At 37.5% G+C, this 14,809-nt stretch overlaps 1 protein-coding gene across 1 annotated transcript in view; it reads right to left on the reverse strand.

The window, feature by feature from the left end:
* Positions 1-3,005: 3,005 nt before the first annotated feature.
* The window catches only part of CCAR1 (cell division cycle and apoptosis regulator 1), a 30,854-nt gene continuing 19,050 nt past the window's right edge, over positions 3,006-14,809 (reverse strand). The window contains 9 exon segments of the mRNA XM_009636987.2: positions 3,006-6,492; positions 7,839-8,044; positions 8,470-8,655; positions 9,196-9,316; positions 9,724-9,870; positions 10,904-10,986; positions 12,711-12,822; positions 13,152-13,385; positions 13,869-14,060. Of these exon segments, the coding sequence (XP_009635282.1) occupies positions 6,433-6,492; positions 7,839-8,044; positions 8,470-8,655; positions 9,196-9,316; positions 9,724-9,870; positions 10,904-10,986; positions 12,711-12,822; positions 13,152-13,385; positions 13,869-14,060 (1,341 nt within the window). The 3' untranslated portion in view covers positions 3,006-6,432.

The following is a 14,809-nucleotide window of genomic DNA, read 5'->3' on the forward strand; positions in this document are numbered from 1 at the left end:
TTCCTGTTCTGCAAAGGTAGAGAGTGCATTTTCTCATTTACTGTGGCAAATCCTTGACAGACAAAGTAAGGGCACTGCTTGCTTTGGAAACTGGTGCTCATGGGGTGATTTTGTGTCCAACTGAGTGCGTTCTTTAGGGAATTTGTGTAGGTTCTTAAATTGCATGTTGCATTTGAATAATTTTTTTCAAACTGTCTTCATTGAAAATAAAAACCTTCGGGGATTCATTTTCCTTCTCTTCAAACTTTTAAGCATGAAGCAGATATCAGAATGGATTCACTGCTTAGAATATCTGCACACCATCTCTTACCAATCCTGCCTATTCCGAGCCTCTGCTACCCAAAGGTCACACTATAGACCTTCTGCTTTTGTCCACAGATCACAATTATTATACATTGTATTACCCCCGCAAGTCCCCTTTTGTGCTGTCCATCATTACACGCCCAAATCACAAGACTGAAAATGCTGACTGCACATTCCTTGCAAGTGTATTACTGGATCCCCTGGATAATCAGAGGATTTATAGGTGTGCTGCCACCCATACGTGCCCCAGTACTACGGGTCATCTATTTTTCCTCTCCTCAATATAATGAAAAGATACCCCCCGCCCCCCAAAAAGAGGTCATTAGCTTGATTTCAGGAAAGACACTAAGGCAGAAAATCAGGTTTGATATTGGTAAGCAGCTAATCCTCATTTTCATCTGTTTAGTTACATTATACATGGCTTCCTTCTATCAGAGGAGATACTTGACAAGTATAAGCTTTTCTCCGTAAAGAAATGTTTTAAGAATACTCTCAAGTTGCATTTGGAAACCCTTTCCCAAGATTTTATAACTTGTAACATAGAGTATTCCAATAGTTACGTTTAATGTAATGTACTTAATAGAAGTACTTCATTTGCTTGAATAGTACTTCGATAAAACAAGGCATTGGGAGACAAGCTGAAAAGGGAAGTCTCTTACGGGAGATCTAGGCTGACTCTGATGAAACAGATGAACCTTTCCAGATAAAAGAAATAAAGTTCTCTCGTTTCTTATTAGAGCCAAGCTGAAAGTGTAACAACCCATTTCCCCAGGCTGCGCGTACGTTATACTTACACTGAAAATTGCCTACTTCTCCTTTACCTTTTCCTCTGCACACATGCAATGGCCCGTTTTACAGTAAATCAGGTTGGTCTGTGAGACAAGTGTTTTCTGAGACTGCAAGGTACTTTTATCTCTCTTCATTTCTATGACATGACATGTGGCAGCAATTTCTGCTTTTTTATATGCAAATCCGCTGGCTACCATCCAGCCCTGCTAAAAAGGGACCAGAAATGAAGGTTGCTGTTCTCCAGCTGTTTCTGCCCCTTGCATGACAAAACAGGAATGTAACTGGATGACCCTGTCTCAGGAAGACCGAAAAGAATTAAGCAATACAGGGGAAAAAAACCCAACTCACACTCAAAACAAATCCTTCCCTGTACCACTAAAAAGGCTGCAACAAAGTAATAAAGCAAATTAGTACTCTAAAAATACGTGCTGAAAAGCAGAGTGGGGAGAGTTCAGGCTGGGACTCTGCAGCGTTCCTCCTCTCCACTCTTCCCCTCTACCCAGCTGTTTGTTTGCGATGAAATGTGAACAACGATTCAGTCAACAGGATCCTTTTGCTTGTGCCCCTCACTAAACTGAGGGAACACAATCTAGGAATCAATTTCCCATCAAAACGTGCAGCTTTGGGAATCTGTTGCCTTGGCTGAAATCCAGCTCAAGTACTTTCTCCAAATATTCAGAGCCCCCTCACAGGACTATCATTACCTACTTGTTCCCAAAGATCACTACAACAGTCCAGTATCTAAGGTGGAAGATCCTAGGACACGAGTGAAAGGACTTTTAGAGGCACCATGTGGACCGTATCACTTGCCTCCAACAAAGAAATGAAATGGCCAGTCCTCTCCACACCAGGAGATTGCCTGCCTATGGGAAGTTCACATGAACATGCCTTGACACTGCAGACCCAAGTTATTAGCAAGAATAAAAGCTAGCTATGCAAGCCCCTTCCTCAGCCTGGGGGAGATATGGAAGGGCAGACTTCGCTCTAAACAGAAGGACATCGCTGAACAATTTCAACCAACAAAGTATTTCAACATGCACCTGTGGCTTAACATGCTCTGTGAACAGTCCAGGTGTAGTGAAGTACTGCAGGAACTAGAGAAAAAACTATCTGCTCAGCACCACTATTCTGCTGTCATCTTAGAGAGAAAAATGAAGAGAACTGAACTATTATTGGTCTAGACACAACAGCTTGCAGGATTACACCTGAAAAGATACTAGTTCTTATGTCTACTGTAGGGCACTCAACCTAAACCCTCAAACAATTTAGAATCCGCTCGTTAAAGAGAACAATTTAAAACCCACCAGGATACAAGAAATCAAAAGCAGCATACAACTGCAGCGTCACGTTTTCAATACAAATTCAGTTATCAGCTGTCTAGAAATTCAGGTATCAGCTGTCTAGAAATTCAAAAGCAATGTTCCTAACGACAGTTAAAACATGACAAAACATATGGCTTCAGGCAGTATTTGGGGTGTTCCAAAACTCTGAACTTATACTCTGTATCCTGATGCTATAGATTATATAGTGAATGAATAAAAAAGGAAAATTCTTTTTTGCTTAAAAGTAATGCATTTTGTTATTAGAGCTTTTTACTGTAACTACTTTCTTGCAATACATCTAATAAGACCCAGTATGCAAAAGTGTTAAGTTTGGTGCTAAGACACTGCCAGTTTTGATAGCTGAGTAGAGGTATTCGTTGTGTGTGCCATCGTTACTGTCACACTACAGTGCAATATACAAATCCCAGCTGAATTTCTACTTGAACCATTTCTGCTTTCTAGAAAATATTAGCATAAGCGTACTGATTGTGCTACCTACACATTCTGCAATCTACTGCTGCCCATAAGACTCAGTCACTCAAAATGAATTATTTTATATTTTTTATATTTTTAAATATAAACTGCACTGGACAAATGCATTCAAGGTAAGAACCTGACCTGGGTACACAAAGATTACAGAGAAGCAAGAGAAAAAAACATGTTTTGTGCAGATTCCTGATAGAATTATCAGTGAAAGTTAACTGTGTTACAGAAGTCCAAACAGATACTCACACAGTAAATTACTCAGAAGGAAGATGAACTGAAAGCCGTTCATCTCTCAAAGCAGTTAAACATTGAAAAAATGTTATGTTAAAGGACTAGGCTTCATAATGTTAGATTCTGAAACAACTCAATTGTAAATGCTGGGTCTGTGGATACCCACGGGCACCAGACCGAGAATTCCAACTTTCCCATTGTACACTTCAGGGCACCCAGGCTGAGCCAGAGGACACCGAATAAACCAAGCAGCAACGGGAAGTGATTTTGCAGCCAGCACCCAGGCGCTACGGGCACAAGCATCAAGCACAGGGTGAGTCAAGAAAACACTACCTGTCTTCATCAAGGGAGAACATGCAGTGGTGCTGGAAGCAGCTCCGTTGTCCTGCATGCAACCCCGAACACTGCAAAAACTCTAGCAAAAACTCACTATTGGTCTATTTGCCACTGTTGCTATGTAGCACTGAAACTACATACTTCTGCCTTTTCCTTGTCAGAGCAAAAGCAAAGGGGCCTCAAGAGAGGCTACTTTATTCTAGACTGTTTTGCATGCAGATCTATCACATGGAACTTTCTTCCTAGCCTTATTCACAGGCATCCACTAGTCTGAGTATCAGTTTGTAAGGGTTTAACTCATTAATTCCCCCATACTAGACAACGTACAAAAGGGGAGGGAAATAATCTATAAACTGAGATCAGATTCCATTTGCTGGCCTGCTGTAGCAGAACGAGGCAGTTTGAGATTTACTACTTTCCACAGAGCATCTATGATGATTGTAAAACTACAAATAAATTGGATGTTGAGACACCAGAGTAAGACGCGGCTTAGGCTCACTTCTATCAGCCTTTCACCAGCAACTGATAGATAATGAAAGATTTAGAAATGGAAAGCCCAGGAGGTGGGAAGTGTGGACATGAAACGGAAAAATAGCATTCATAAATTAAAACTGACAGAAGATTGCTTCTCCAAACCTCCATTACTGATACTCAGGTTTCTTAAGAATTAGTTGTATTTTTGGGAACATTACCAAGAAGCTTTAGCCAATGACCAGCTCTGATGGCGTGTAGATACAGAACCTTGTGGTGTTTGGTAAAGCAACTTAAACGGTGTGGAAAGGTAGTTGTTGGTCTTCAGATGAGCTGTGCTTCAGGAGCAGGTCAAACTCTGCGTAGGTCGTAAAACTTTTCCTTGGGTTTTTCCTTTATTCTTTACCCTTTGAATTTCCTTTCCAACATAAATGCAGACTGTACATAGTATCTGAAACGCTATTACATCAAAACAATGTAGAGAAAGATTACACTCATTCTAACAAATACTTGTTTTCTTAAATACTGTAAAAATCTGTATCCCTCTAGCAACTATTTCACAGGGCCACTCACTGAAATACAAGATGAGGCCTGCTTGTTGCAACATCTGCTTTCAGCTTGGCAGTTTAAGGTAAAAACACCCCAGCAAAATATTTCAACAGACGTTTCAGTGTGCCTAAAAAGATGTTATCTTGAATTCTGGAATTATTTTCTTGTATGTTCACACATACTGCTGAAAATTCATGAACAAAGTATTTCAAACGCAATCCTTTCAAGTCCATTCAAATAAACGGTGCTCAATGTCAAAAATGAAACATGCTGTCAACAATTTGTACAAAGGTAAAGGTGAAAAATATAATTTGATTACAAAAGAATTTGTTAACACCATCTGTACACCACAGATAACGCTTTTCAAAAGATTTATCACCATCCTCATTCAATCATTCTAATGAGATGTTCTCTCAATTCATAAAGCATGCATTTTCTGTGTACTTATATGCAATAATTAGTGCTTTTGTAGTACTTCCTACTTTAGTGTGAAGAGTTAAGATATCATACAGTAACTCAACTGAGATGAATGAGGGGGAAGCTTATGCATGTTATTTTAATGAAAAAAGATATTTTACTTGTTTAGCTCCAAAAGAGCCAAGAAAGTTAAGTGATAAAAGCACCAGCTTAGACTCTTCTGAACATAAATTCAGGCATTTTAATCTCTATCTCAGTAAAGCTACATGAGTTTCCATGTAGTTTATTCATACATATTATGGCACTCTCCTAACAGGTATTTAGTTACCTAGGACATCTAGGCTAAAAAAGAAAAGATCTGCTAAAATTAACCATTTCTGTAAGAAAACACTTCTGTCCCAACCTTCAAACCCCTTAATTTTCCTGGAAGTTGCACCAAAATACAATTGTTCATATTTCACATTATTTGAATAAGTTGCCTTTGACAATGATGTCACATTTAGATCTCTAGTGATTTGTGAACGCAAAGGAAGGCAATCTTACCCACTTTCAACAAACCAAGTTGTGTCCTGCTCCTTTAGTAATTATAACATGGAGTACTGATACTTGTGTATCCGTTCTTTTGCTGGATTAAAGTCTTTGAAGTAATTACACATATTAAGAAAGAAGTCCAAATTTAATTAAAGGCAGCTTACAATGGTAGCTTTTTCTCCATGTAAGGCATTATTCTGACATCTACTGGCCTGGTATCCAACCATACATTTTAATCCACTGCATTTGTTATTAAAAAGGAGCATATATATTAATCCAAAGATAAGAACAATTAAAAGGAAAACAAATGACATACATTTAAAACAGGCCCATGTATTTTCATATAAATCTCACAACCCTACCAGTATTTTGGTAGGTTTCTATTGCTTTCTTAACTCATCTGAACTACTGTATATTATGAGGCTTTAATACAAGCAGCTTTGGGGAAGAAAGTTACATTTGGAAGGGAAAAGAAAGTTGTGACAAGTAAAAAAAAAAAAAAAAAAACCCAGGGAGGTTTTTTTTTAAAAAAAAAAAATTCTTTACTTGCAAAATCAAGCAGCATGCTATTTTGTCATTTATATTTGAATTTAAAAAGACTAATTAGACCGAAATAAAAATAAAAACCTAAAAATGGAAATTCTATAAATAATGAAAATTTTGATTTCACTAGACTTTAATGAAAAACATTTGGTAATTAAATACTTGCTACTGTTCATTACGTTGATGAACTTTATTAGGGTTAAAACTATAACAAAGTTCATCCTAAAACATTTTGCAATGCAAAATTATTTTCACTTGAGGAGTGTCTCATTGAATGCTAAGAATTACAAGCAATCTTCAGAAGCAGACACTCACATTCATAAAACTTTATACATCTTTTGGAACTAAGATATTTATACTACTAAAATCAAACATGCATCACTTCCCATACATTCTGGTATCATGATTTATATTACATTATGTAACACCATTCTTCTAAACAGCAGCAGTTTTATCATACGTTTGCTCCATTTTCTTTGGATTTCTGATCTTTATCTTCGTTCTTCACAATATCCTTCAAAAGAAAAAAAGGGGAGAGGCTAATAGGAATTCTAGAAATGCTGTTTCTCATGTGAACTGTAAAGGAGCATGAGACAAAGATAGTATTTAACATGGACACCGAACAGTACGTGAACTGATGTCTGTACTCAGTTTAGTTATAACCAATTCATATTTCCAGTATCTTCCTGAAAAACTGACAGGGCAGAAATTAAATGTGACCTAAGCACTTCTGAAGAGAAGCACAAAAAACATCCCCAGAAGCTTCACTTTATAGTCTAAAGGTTTGGGGGTTGTTGGGCTTTCCTTCCCTCCCTGTCCCGTTGATTAGTCAGTGGTTTGGTTTTTGGGGGTTTTGGTGGGTTTTTTTTAAGAGCAAGTGAAAACAGCTTTTGCAAAATCCATTACATTAGGGTAAAAATTTACCATAGCAGTTCTAACATAAAATACTTATATTGGTCAAAGCCATCTGAAAACACAAGGCTCAGAAGACATTTTCATCACAAAATACCAGACAAACTGAGCAAGGCGATTTAACTGAGCTAAGAGGGACACGAAGTGCCTTTAGCTGCCAGTTCTGGTGGAGCAGGTCTACAACATGTAGTGGAAGCACAGGACTGTGTAGCAATAGCGATGACAGATGGCTGCAAGGTACTGCCAGTTTAACAAGCTACAGTGACTTACACGATGCATCACCTGTATCCTACAAGGCGGGGGGGAAAAGTTCTAACATTTGTCAAGTTTTCTAGGGTTTCTGTGTTGGTTTTAGAGCTTTTGTAGATGCTGTACTGCCTTTTCAACGTAAATGTAGACAGAAGTAGAAGCAAGGCTCTCTCACAGTACCAGTTTGCCACTCTAGCCTTCATAACCTACTTCTATTCATCCTTACCTAACAGGCTCGCACAGCATTCCTAGGGAATATGCAAGTATCTTTCTGTACAGGGATAGAAATGCTCTGGAGTGTTATGTGGTTTGCTTAAAACTCATTCTACCAAAATACCCCCATATAAATTGAAATACCTAAGTTCTGCCTTGAAAAATTACATCCAACCGATCAAACAGAAGAACAGATTTGGACTGTTGGGGATGGACAAGATAAGGACAGGAAAACATTAAGATGGTTTGAAATTTACATTAATATTTATACATTTTTAAAAAACATTTAAGTCAAGAACATGTGTTTTGAGCCTAGAAAAATACATGTTGTTTGTATGTGTGTGTATACATACATATATGTATGTGTGTGTTAAGACACTACTGCCCTGAATTCATGTGAAGATTCTTTTTTATTCTCGAGTTTTTGTTCTGATAATTGAGGAAGTCTGCATACAATAATAAAAAATGGAATTAAACAATTCTAACCTGTTTAAGAACACTCTGTATTTCATCCATAGCAGTAGCTAAATTTTTGATTGTCTTATTCAGCTGACCCTCAAATTGCAAATTTTTATCCTCCGAGATCTTCAAATTTTCTTGCAGTTGGCCAAGGTCCTTTTTCACTTCTTTGAGCTCCGTAGATAGACTTTTGTTAGAATTCTCCAGTTGTAGTATGGTCTTTTCATCCTCATCTTAGGAGGGGGGGGAAAAAAAAAAAAAAAAGAAAAAAAAAAAAAAAAGAGAGAAAAAAGCGTGAGTCACTTCCAGTGCTGTGTACTTTGCATCTTAATATTCCATTTACATGCCAACACCATAACTACTAATTTTTAAAGAATATTTAAAACTGCACTGCATTACCATTTGATAAAATTCTGACTACATTTGGAAGTCTTACATTCAACTTGAATAAAAAAGATAAAAGCATTTAAGCATGGCAACAATGGTACTGAACAAAAGTTGGTGTGCAAGTTCAAAGGGCTTGGGAAATAGAGAATAGTTTTGGTAAGCAAATAGCTAAGAAATTTACATAACAAACACTACTCAAATTGGTTTATCTACTTAAAAAGTCTTAGCGTCTTGCATCCATGTAAGTACCACCTTCAAAGTAATGTCCCACCTGTTTTTTCTTCTAGTAACTGAAGCTTTTGTTCTATCTCTGCCCGCACCCTTTCACTCTTCTCCAGCTTCTGTAAAAGGCTCCCAACATCCACCATAGCTCCATTGTACACAATGAGGCCAACGTTTTCTTCTATGGCTTTTGATTCTTGCTTTATAGTAGGCGATGGTAACAGCAATCTGTTTCCTGTATTAGATTAGGAAATAATAATTCTGTCATTTTTCTGTTCTAGTCATCAACCTCAGAAACATCTTAAATAAATAAATTCCTAAGAGAATAAACATAGATTCAAGTTTGTTGGTCTACCCCTCACATTCCACCCCCACCCCTGCGGAAGGAGCGTGCTCTTTGATGACAGTCTTCTATGCCTCCTTTCTGCAGTAATTTGTCTTCAAAAACCAGGCTCTACTCCCTACAGCACTGATCCTCCTGACTGCAAAACTGTTGTGAATGAGAAACGTTGTTCATCAATATTCAGCATTAACATCTGTCCTCCTTCCTGTTCCAAGATAGTAAGATTCATCCTATAGATGCAACAAGGTGTGTTAGAAGCCAGAAAAACTGTAATCTATGAACTGGCCAAGAATTACTTTTTCAAACTGGCAGGTTCCCTGCAGACCTGAATTAGTTTCTGCAAGAAAGCAAGTATCTCGGAACTCTCACTATCATTCACATAGAAACAATTCTTTGGAAGTTTGTGGCACAAAACCCACCCCTAAAACCCACCTAACATATCTTCCTGTAGCTCTTCAGACTCTTCTTGATTTTCTTCATCTTTAGAAGTATCTGTCAGTCTTCTGTAAAAGCAAGATTCTCTAAGCACTACTTTATTAAGTAGCTTCTTGACCTAAAACACAGCCATGGAAAGAAACATGGTGTTACTTAATACAGAGACATTATATTACCTAAACAAGAATGTTTTAGCTTGGAAAACTTAAGAGAAATTGCACAGCTTTTTGAACTTTAACAATACTGGGGCTTAAAATGAAAACAAGCTGGGGAGCAGGGGGAAGATACCATTTTGAGACAAAAGCTACATACACAATATGGGCATATGAAGAGCTGCAAGCTTCACCTTTTCATTCCAAGACAATTTGCTAAAGATTAAACTAGTATTTCATTGTAAATATGAAGCGGCTACATAAAAATCAGGGATCAAGGTTGTAAGAAACAGCCTTTAGAAGCTAAACTATATTCCTCCCATTTGCAGCATTTCTGTAACATTTTCAAAGAGATTCTATTACTACACAACACCTGAGCACGTGACAGGTGTAGTCCAAGAGTGTACAGGATCTCCTCCATGTCCTTCTCCAGAAGATATCCACAGTGACTTTGATCAAAATAAACGAAAGCCATCAGAAGATCGCGGTTAAGAGTTACCATCTGCGTCTTGTCTTTCTCCTACAGAAAATGCATTACGGGATCATGAGGAAGTTAGAATATAATTTTCCCCCCCATCAACTAAAAACACATAAGCTTTTCAGTTGACAAAAGTTTTCCTCTGTTAGTTTTATCATTACTCTCAGTTGAGCAATTAACAGAACACGCATTTACTTACTGAGCTCAAACATAATATAAGCAAGCTATTTAGGACAACCTTTCAAATATTTAGAACAATTACAGCACAATGGACAGTAACATCTAGTAGACACTTTCATGCTAGTATGTCAAAAAATTGGAAGAATTAGCCTAACTAAACAAGTAATAGTAAAATTTCTATCTCCTCCCAATCATCTATTTTGCCAAACTGTTTTCAAAGTGAAATCCCCATAAACATGTAGTAGATGAGCATCTACAGCTACAGCAGTTCTGCAGACTGCGTTTTGCCATTATTCCTATTCCTACATCTCCTATTTTTCCTTGAAGAAAAAAATAAAGGGAGTCAGAAACTTGTTTTGTTCTTGCATTTATAAAGAAAGTTTAAGCATAGCAAATCAAAACTTATGCCGTTCCTTCATCTGAACTGTGGAGGCAAGCTATTGGCCTCGTGACACAAAAAGCACTCATTTTCCTGCAGGAAGATGTAAAATCATCACATAATGATTCCAAGCCTCACAACTGAAAAGCCAGTTAATCAATCAAGCTAAGCTTCTGCTTTTCTTATGTAAGAATACAGCACTTAAAAATAATGGATAATCACATCTGCTGCCTCTTATGTGCACATACAGCATTAATCCTCACATCTTTCAGACAGAATAGTACCTCGCATAAGCTCTTCCAACAGCTTTCACCCAATGAACTTTAAAATGTAAGTGAAAGTAGGTTGTAAGCACCTTACCCAGAGCTGTCACATGCTCCCTAACTTCTCTATACACTTGTTTCAGTCCAGAAGTGAATCAAGGTGTGCCAATAGGTCTTATAATAAAAATAAAGTTAAGCTCTAACTAGGACACCTCTAACAAGGTTATATGCAGTTAAGAAAGGTGTTAATTACTTTATCTTTGGATGACCTCTCTTTACAATGCCTATTTCCCTCTCTTCTGTCCTCCCGTTTGTTCATTTCCTCTTCATCCCGGTCTGTAAAACAGAAAGAAAATTCAACATACCCACAGCAAATGATTCTATAACCATTATCTCAAAATACATATGTTCACTGAAGAAGTTCACATAAACCCCCAAATATATGAAATTAAGTTATTTTCCTGAAAAATAAAAAGACAAATGGCATTTAAGTAAGTCCTGTTAAGTTTTGATTTTTTCCTCTGGTCTTATTTTAACATAAGCCATTTGTCATTTTATTTCCCCTGCGTTTCTTTCACACACAGGATAGAAGAGCTGAAACAAATGCTAACTAGGCCAAAAGGAGCTCTACCCACCATCACCATCTATTTAAGTGGTGTGCAGAAAACTACCACAATTCTCCCTAGTGAGGTTGGCAGAGTCTGCATTCAGCTATGGTTATTCCGATTATGACAAGATCAGTACTATTTACTCTCAAATATTTTATATCACAAAAACCGTATCACTATATAATTAAAAGCATGTGTTTATACTCATGCCTGAGTGAGATATTGCTGATACTATGATTTGGATTCTCCAAGAAGTTACAGATCACATTGCTTATTAGACGTGAATTACAAACGGAAGGTTTTCTGTTTACAGGCAGACAGTACAGTAAAACTAAATCTAAAATCAAGAGAGAAAGAGGAATATTACGACTGCAGGGATGGATTATGGCATGCAGCTCTATACCTTATGTGCAAGTCTGGTCAGAGAATCACATGCCAAGTTCAGCTTTAAGCTCACCTTTCTTGTGAGAAAAACTTTGGAACAAAAATATGTATCGCAACACTTGTCTAATTTTGCCAATATGTTTCTGAGAACCAATAGCTTTCTCCTGCACCTCCATGGCACGTTGGATTGTTCTCAGCAACTGTGACTGGGAATGGCACAAGGACAGATTATGGGAAGTAGCAGTACTTGTACGGAACAGACAAGCCCAGGGCACTCTCACAGCCAGATTAGAAGCAAATAAGAGTTTTTTTTTAAAACCACAGATTAGCACCAATTTTTTAAGGCTGGTGCAGTACTCTGCCAAAAAAACAACTGAAAATGCTGGTTAGAAAATGTTATGACCACAGTATCTAAGCAGTTCAAACCCACAACTCTAACAAAAACTCTCCACAAAAGGACAAAGCCCCCAAATAAGTACAAACCAAAAAGCATACACCATGTCTTGCGCCTTTCTGAATCTCCGAGCAGGGAAAGAAGGCTACTGCTGCTCCCTGGAGACAAGAAAGTTCCCCAGCCCCTTTTCCCCGTTTCTTCAGGCAAACACAACCCCACCCAAACAGAAATCAACTCCTCCTAACGTCATGTAAAGAGCACCCCACGCTACGTTCTGGCCAATGAAAAACAGGATGACATTTCAGAACTGAGGAATAGGAAGTTAGGCACTTAAAAGTGGCTTGGTTTTTCAGAGGTGCTGAATACTCACATCTCCTACTGACTTCAATGGGAGTTGCGAGTGGTCTGCATTCTGAAAAAAATAAAACCACTTCTATATGCATGCCTTACTTTGAGTACCACAGCTAGTTTATATTAACTATGTTCATACAACGCCTAGCACAAAGGCACTTACATTTTAAGATCTGCTCAGAATTACTAAAATAAAATTAGTCTAATAATACAATTTAAAATTGTCTAGTTCCAGTGCATTCTCCAGCTTGAAAAAACATATTCTGTGGCAATTAAAAAAAAAATAAATCTCTGAAAGCCACAAAATTTGTAATTCAAAATACCTTCATCTTCGTCTTCAGCATCTTCTGCCTCCATTGGATCATATTCTTCTTGATTATTGTCATCTTCAGTTTCTTCTTCATCTTTAGAATCATCTTTCCTTTTATCTTCCCTCTGTAACAAAAGTTCCTAAAAATTTATCCAGTCAGAACTAAAAACCTCACTACCCTTAATTCAAAATTTGCATATGTTTATATTTAGCCACATAAAAAACCAAATACAAATGTATGTGATATAGCAGAATGTCAAAATACCCCCAATACACCTATAAAATTTTTCAATTACTGAATATGACAGAAGCATATTTTAATAGATCAACAAGCCAAATCAATTAACTAACACTGCAAGCCCTGATTTTTCAAAAGCAATAAAGTAAAATTCAAATAGGAACAGTTTAACATTGATTGAGACAGGATAGTATTTCATATAAGCTAGCTGCAGACCTTCTTCTCATCTCTATCTTCTTTTTTGTCTTTATCATCTCCAGATTTTCTCCTCTTAGGTTTTGGATCATCTGTTTCATCATCTTTTTCTTCTTTTTTTTCTTTTCTCTCATCTTTTTTACTTTTTTTGTCTTTTTTGTCCTCCCTCTCTGGGAGAGAAATCAGTGCTTTGTAAATTCTGACACCAAAATCTCTCTGAAGCATTTCATTGAAGAGTTCTGCAAACAACGATACCTGCACATAAAGAAGAAAAAGAGAACTGACAAAAAGTTTTAAAATACATATTAAAAACTTGTACACTTATGATTAAATAGCTATGAGGTACTATCTTACCACTTTCACCGTGTCAGAATTTCAAGCAGTGTCAGATTTCTTACTATCTGCTTTGAATATGGAAACCTTAACAACTTTATAAAAATGCTTCTTTCCTGTACTGCAGTAGTTTAGGACCTAGACTGGCTGTGCAAGTTATAAACTCAGTTCCATACCTGAAAACCTGCACTTTTCTTCTGGGTATCATCGAGTGACTATACAGCTATTGTAAACTATGTAGCAAAGACTGGACATTTTTTTCTAGGTATTGCACAAATAAACAAACTTAAATAAGTTTTATTTTGCCATGCTATCATAAACTTGTAAAATTTAAGAATGCTCCCATTATCATACAGAATTAAAAAGAACCAAGAATGGCTAGCTGTAGGAGTACAGCTACATTACCTCAAAGGAATGTTCTTTATTATCTTCTAATCTGTAGTCCAGAAGAACACTAAGAGACATAATGCTACAGTCAAACTTCCCACTCTTTGCTGCCCAGTTAGGATGTACAATGATTGCTGGTTCATCAGGCAAGATGTATCGTCTCTCCCGCCGCTGACGTTCCATTTCTTCTTGGCGCTTTCGTTCCTCTTCCTAAAAAGAGGCAAAACCAAAACCCCATACAGCATATTCCAAAGCTGAAGTTCCAGACTATATATTAGTTTTTAGGAATCACTGCTTTGAAGAAAGTGAAGGAAAGCCTAAGCTGCTGAATGCAACACAGAAGACAGACAGAAGTCACAGCCTAGAATTTCCAGAGTGCATACCGTGTCCACTGCCAACACTCGCCTAAGACAACTGGAAACTTGAGCAACACAAAGGAGGGCACGCAGCCTTGTTAAGGCCACAGAGCAACGAGCACTGTCCAACTACCCTATAGTGCTAACCACAGCTGGTTTATTCAACATTGGAAGGACTCAAGCTAGTTCACTTCAAGAAAAGGTATGCAAGCTAGCAAAGGAGTCAACGCTTCTGAGGGGACTTCTGTTTGCTTAGGGGTGCTTTTAGAACTGTACAGTACAGTAAGCTGTCTTACTCCTTACATAGGAAGAGTAAAGGCTTCATACATCATCTTCCCAAAGATATCCAACAGTTTTAGCAATTGCCAGATGATTATGGGAAATGCAATCTCTATGGATACAACCGATGCAAATCAAACAGAAGGGTAAAAAAGATAAAATACCAAGCAGCTTACTGATTGCCAAGAGAGAAATATTAGTCTTATGAGTATGGAAAAAAAGTCATGACAGAGCTTGTGCTTTTTAAAAAAGCAAGCATAACCAAAGCTCCCTTTCCCTAATCCCACAGAAAGCTGTGGCAAGAAACCCCAAGATAGTTGAAGC

This window comes from Egretta garzetta, unplaced genomic scaffold (genome assembly GCF_000687185.1).
Source record: "Egretta garzetta isolate BGI_Z169 unplaced genomic scaffold, ASM68718v1 scaffold204, whole genome shotgun sequence".
Lineage (NCBI taxonomy): Eukaryota > Metazoa > Chordata > Aves > Pelecaniformes > Ardeidae > Egretta > Egretta garzetta.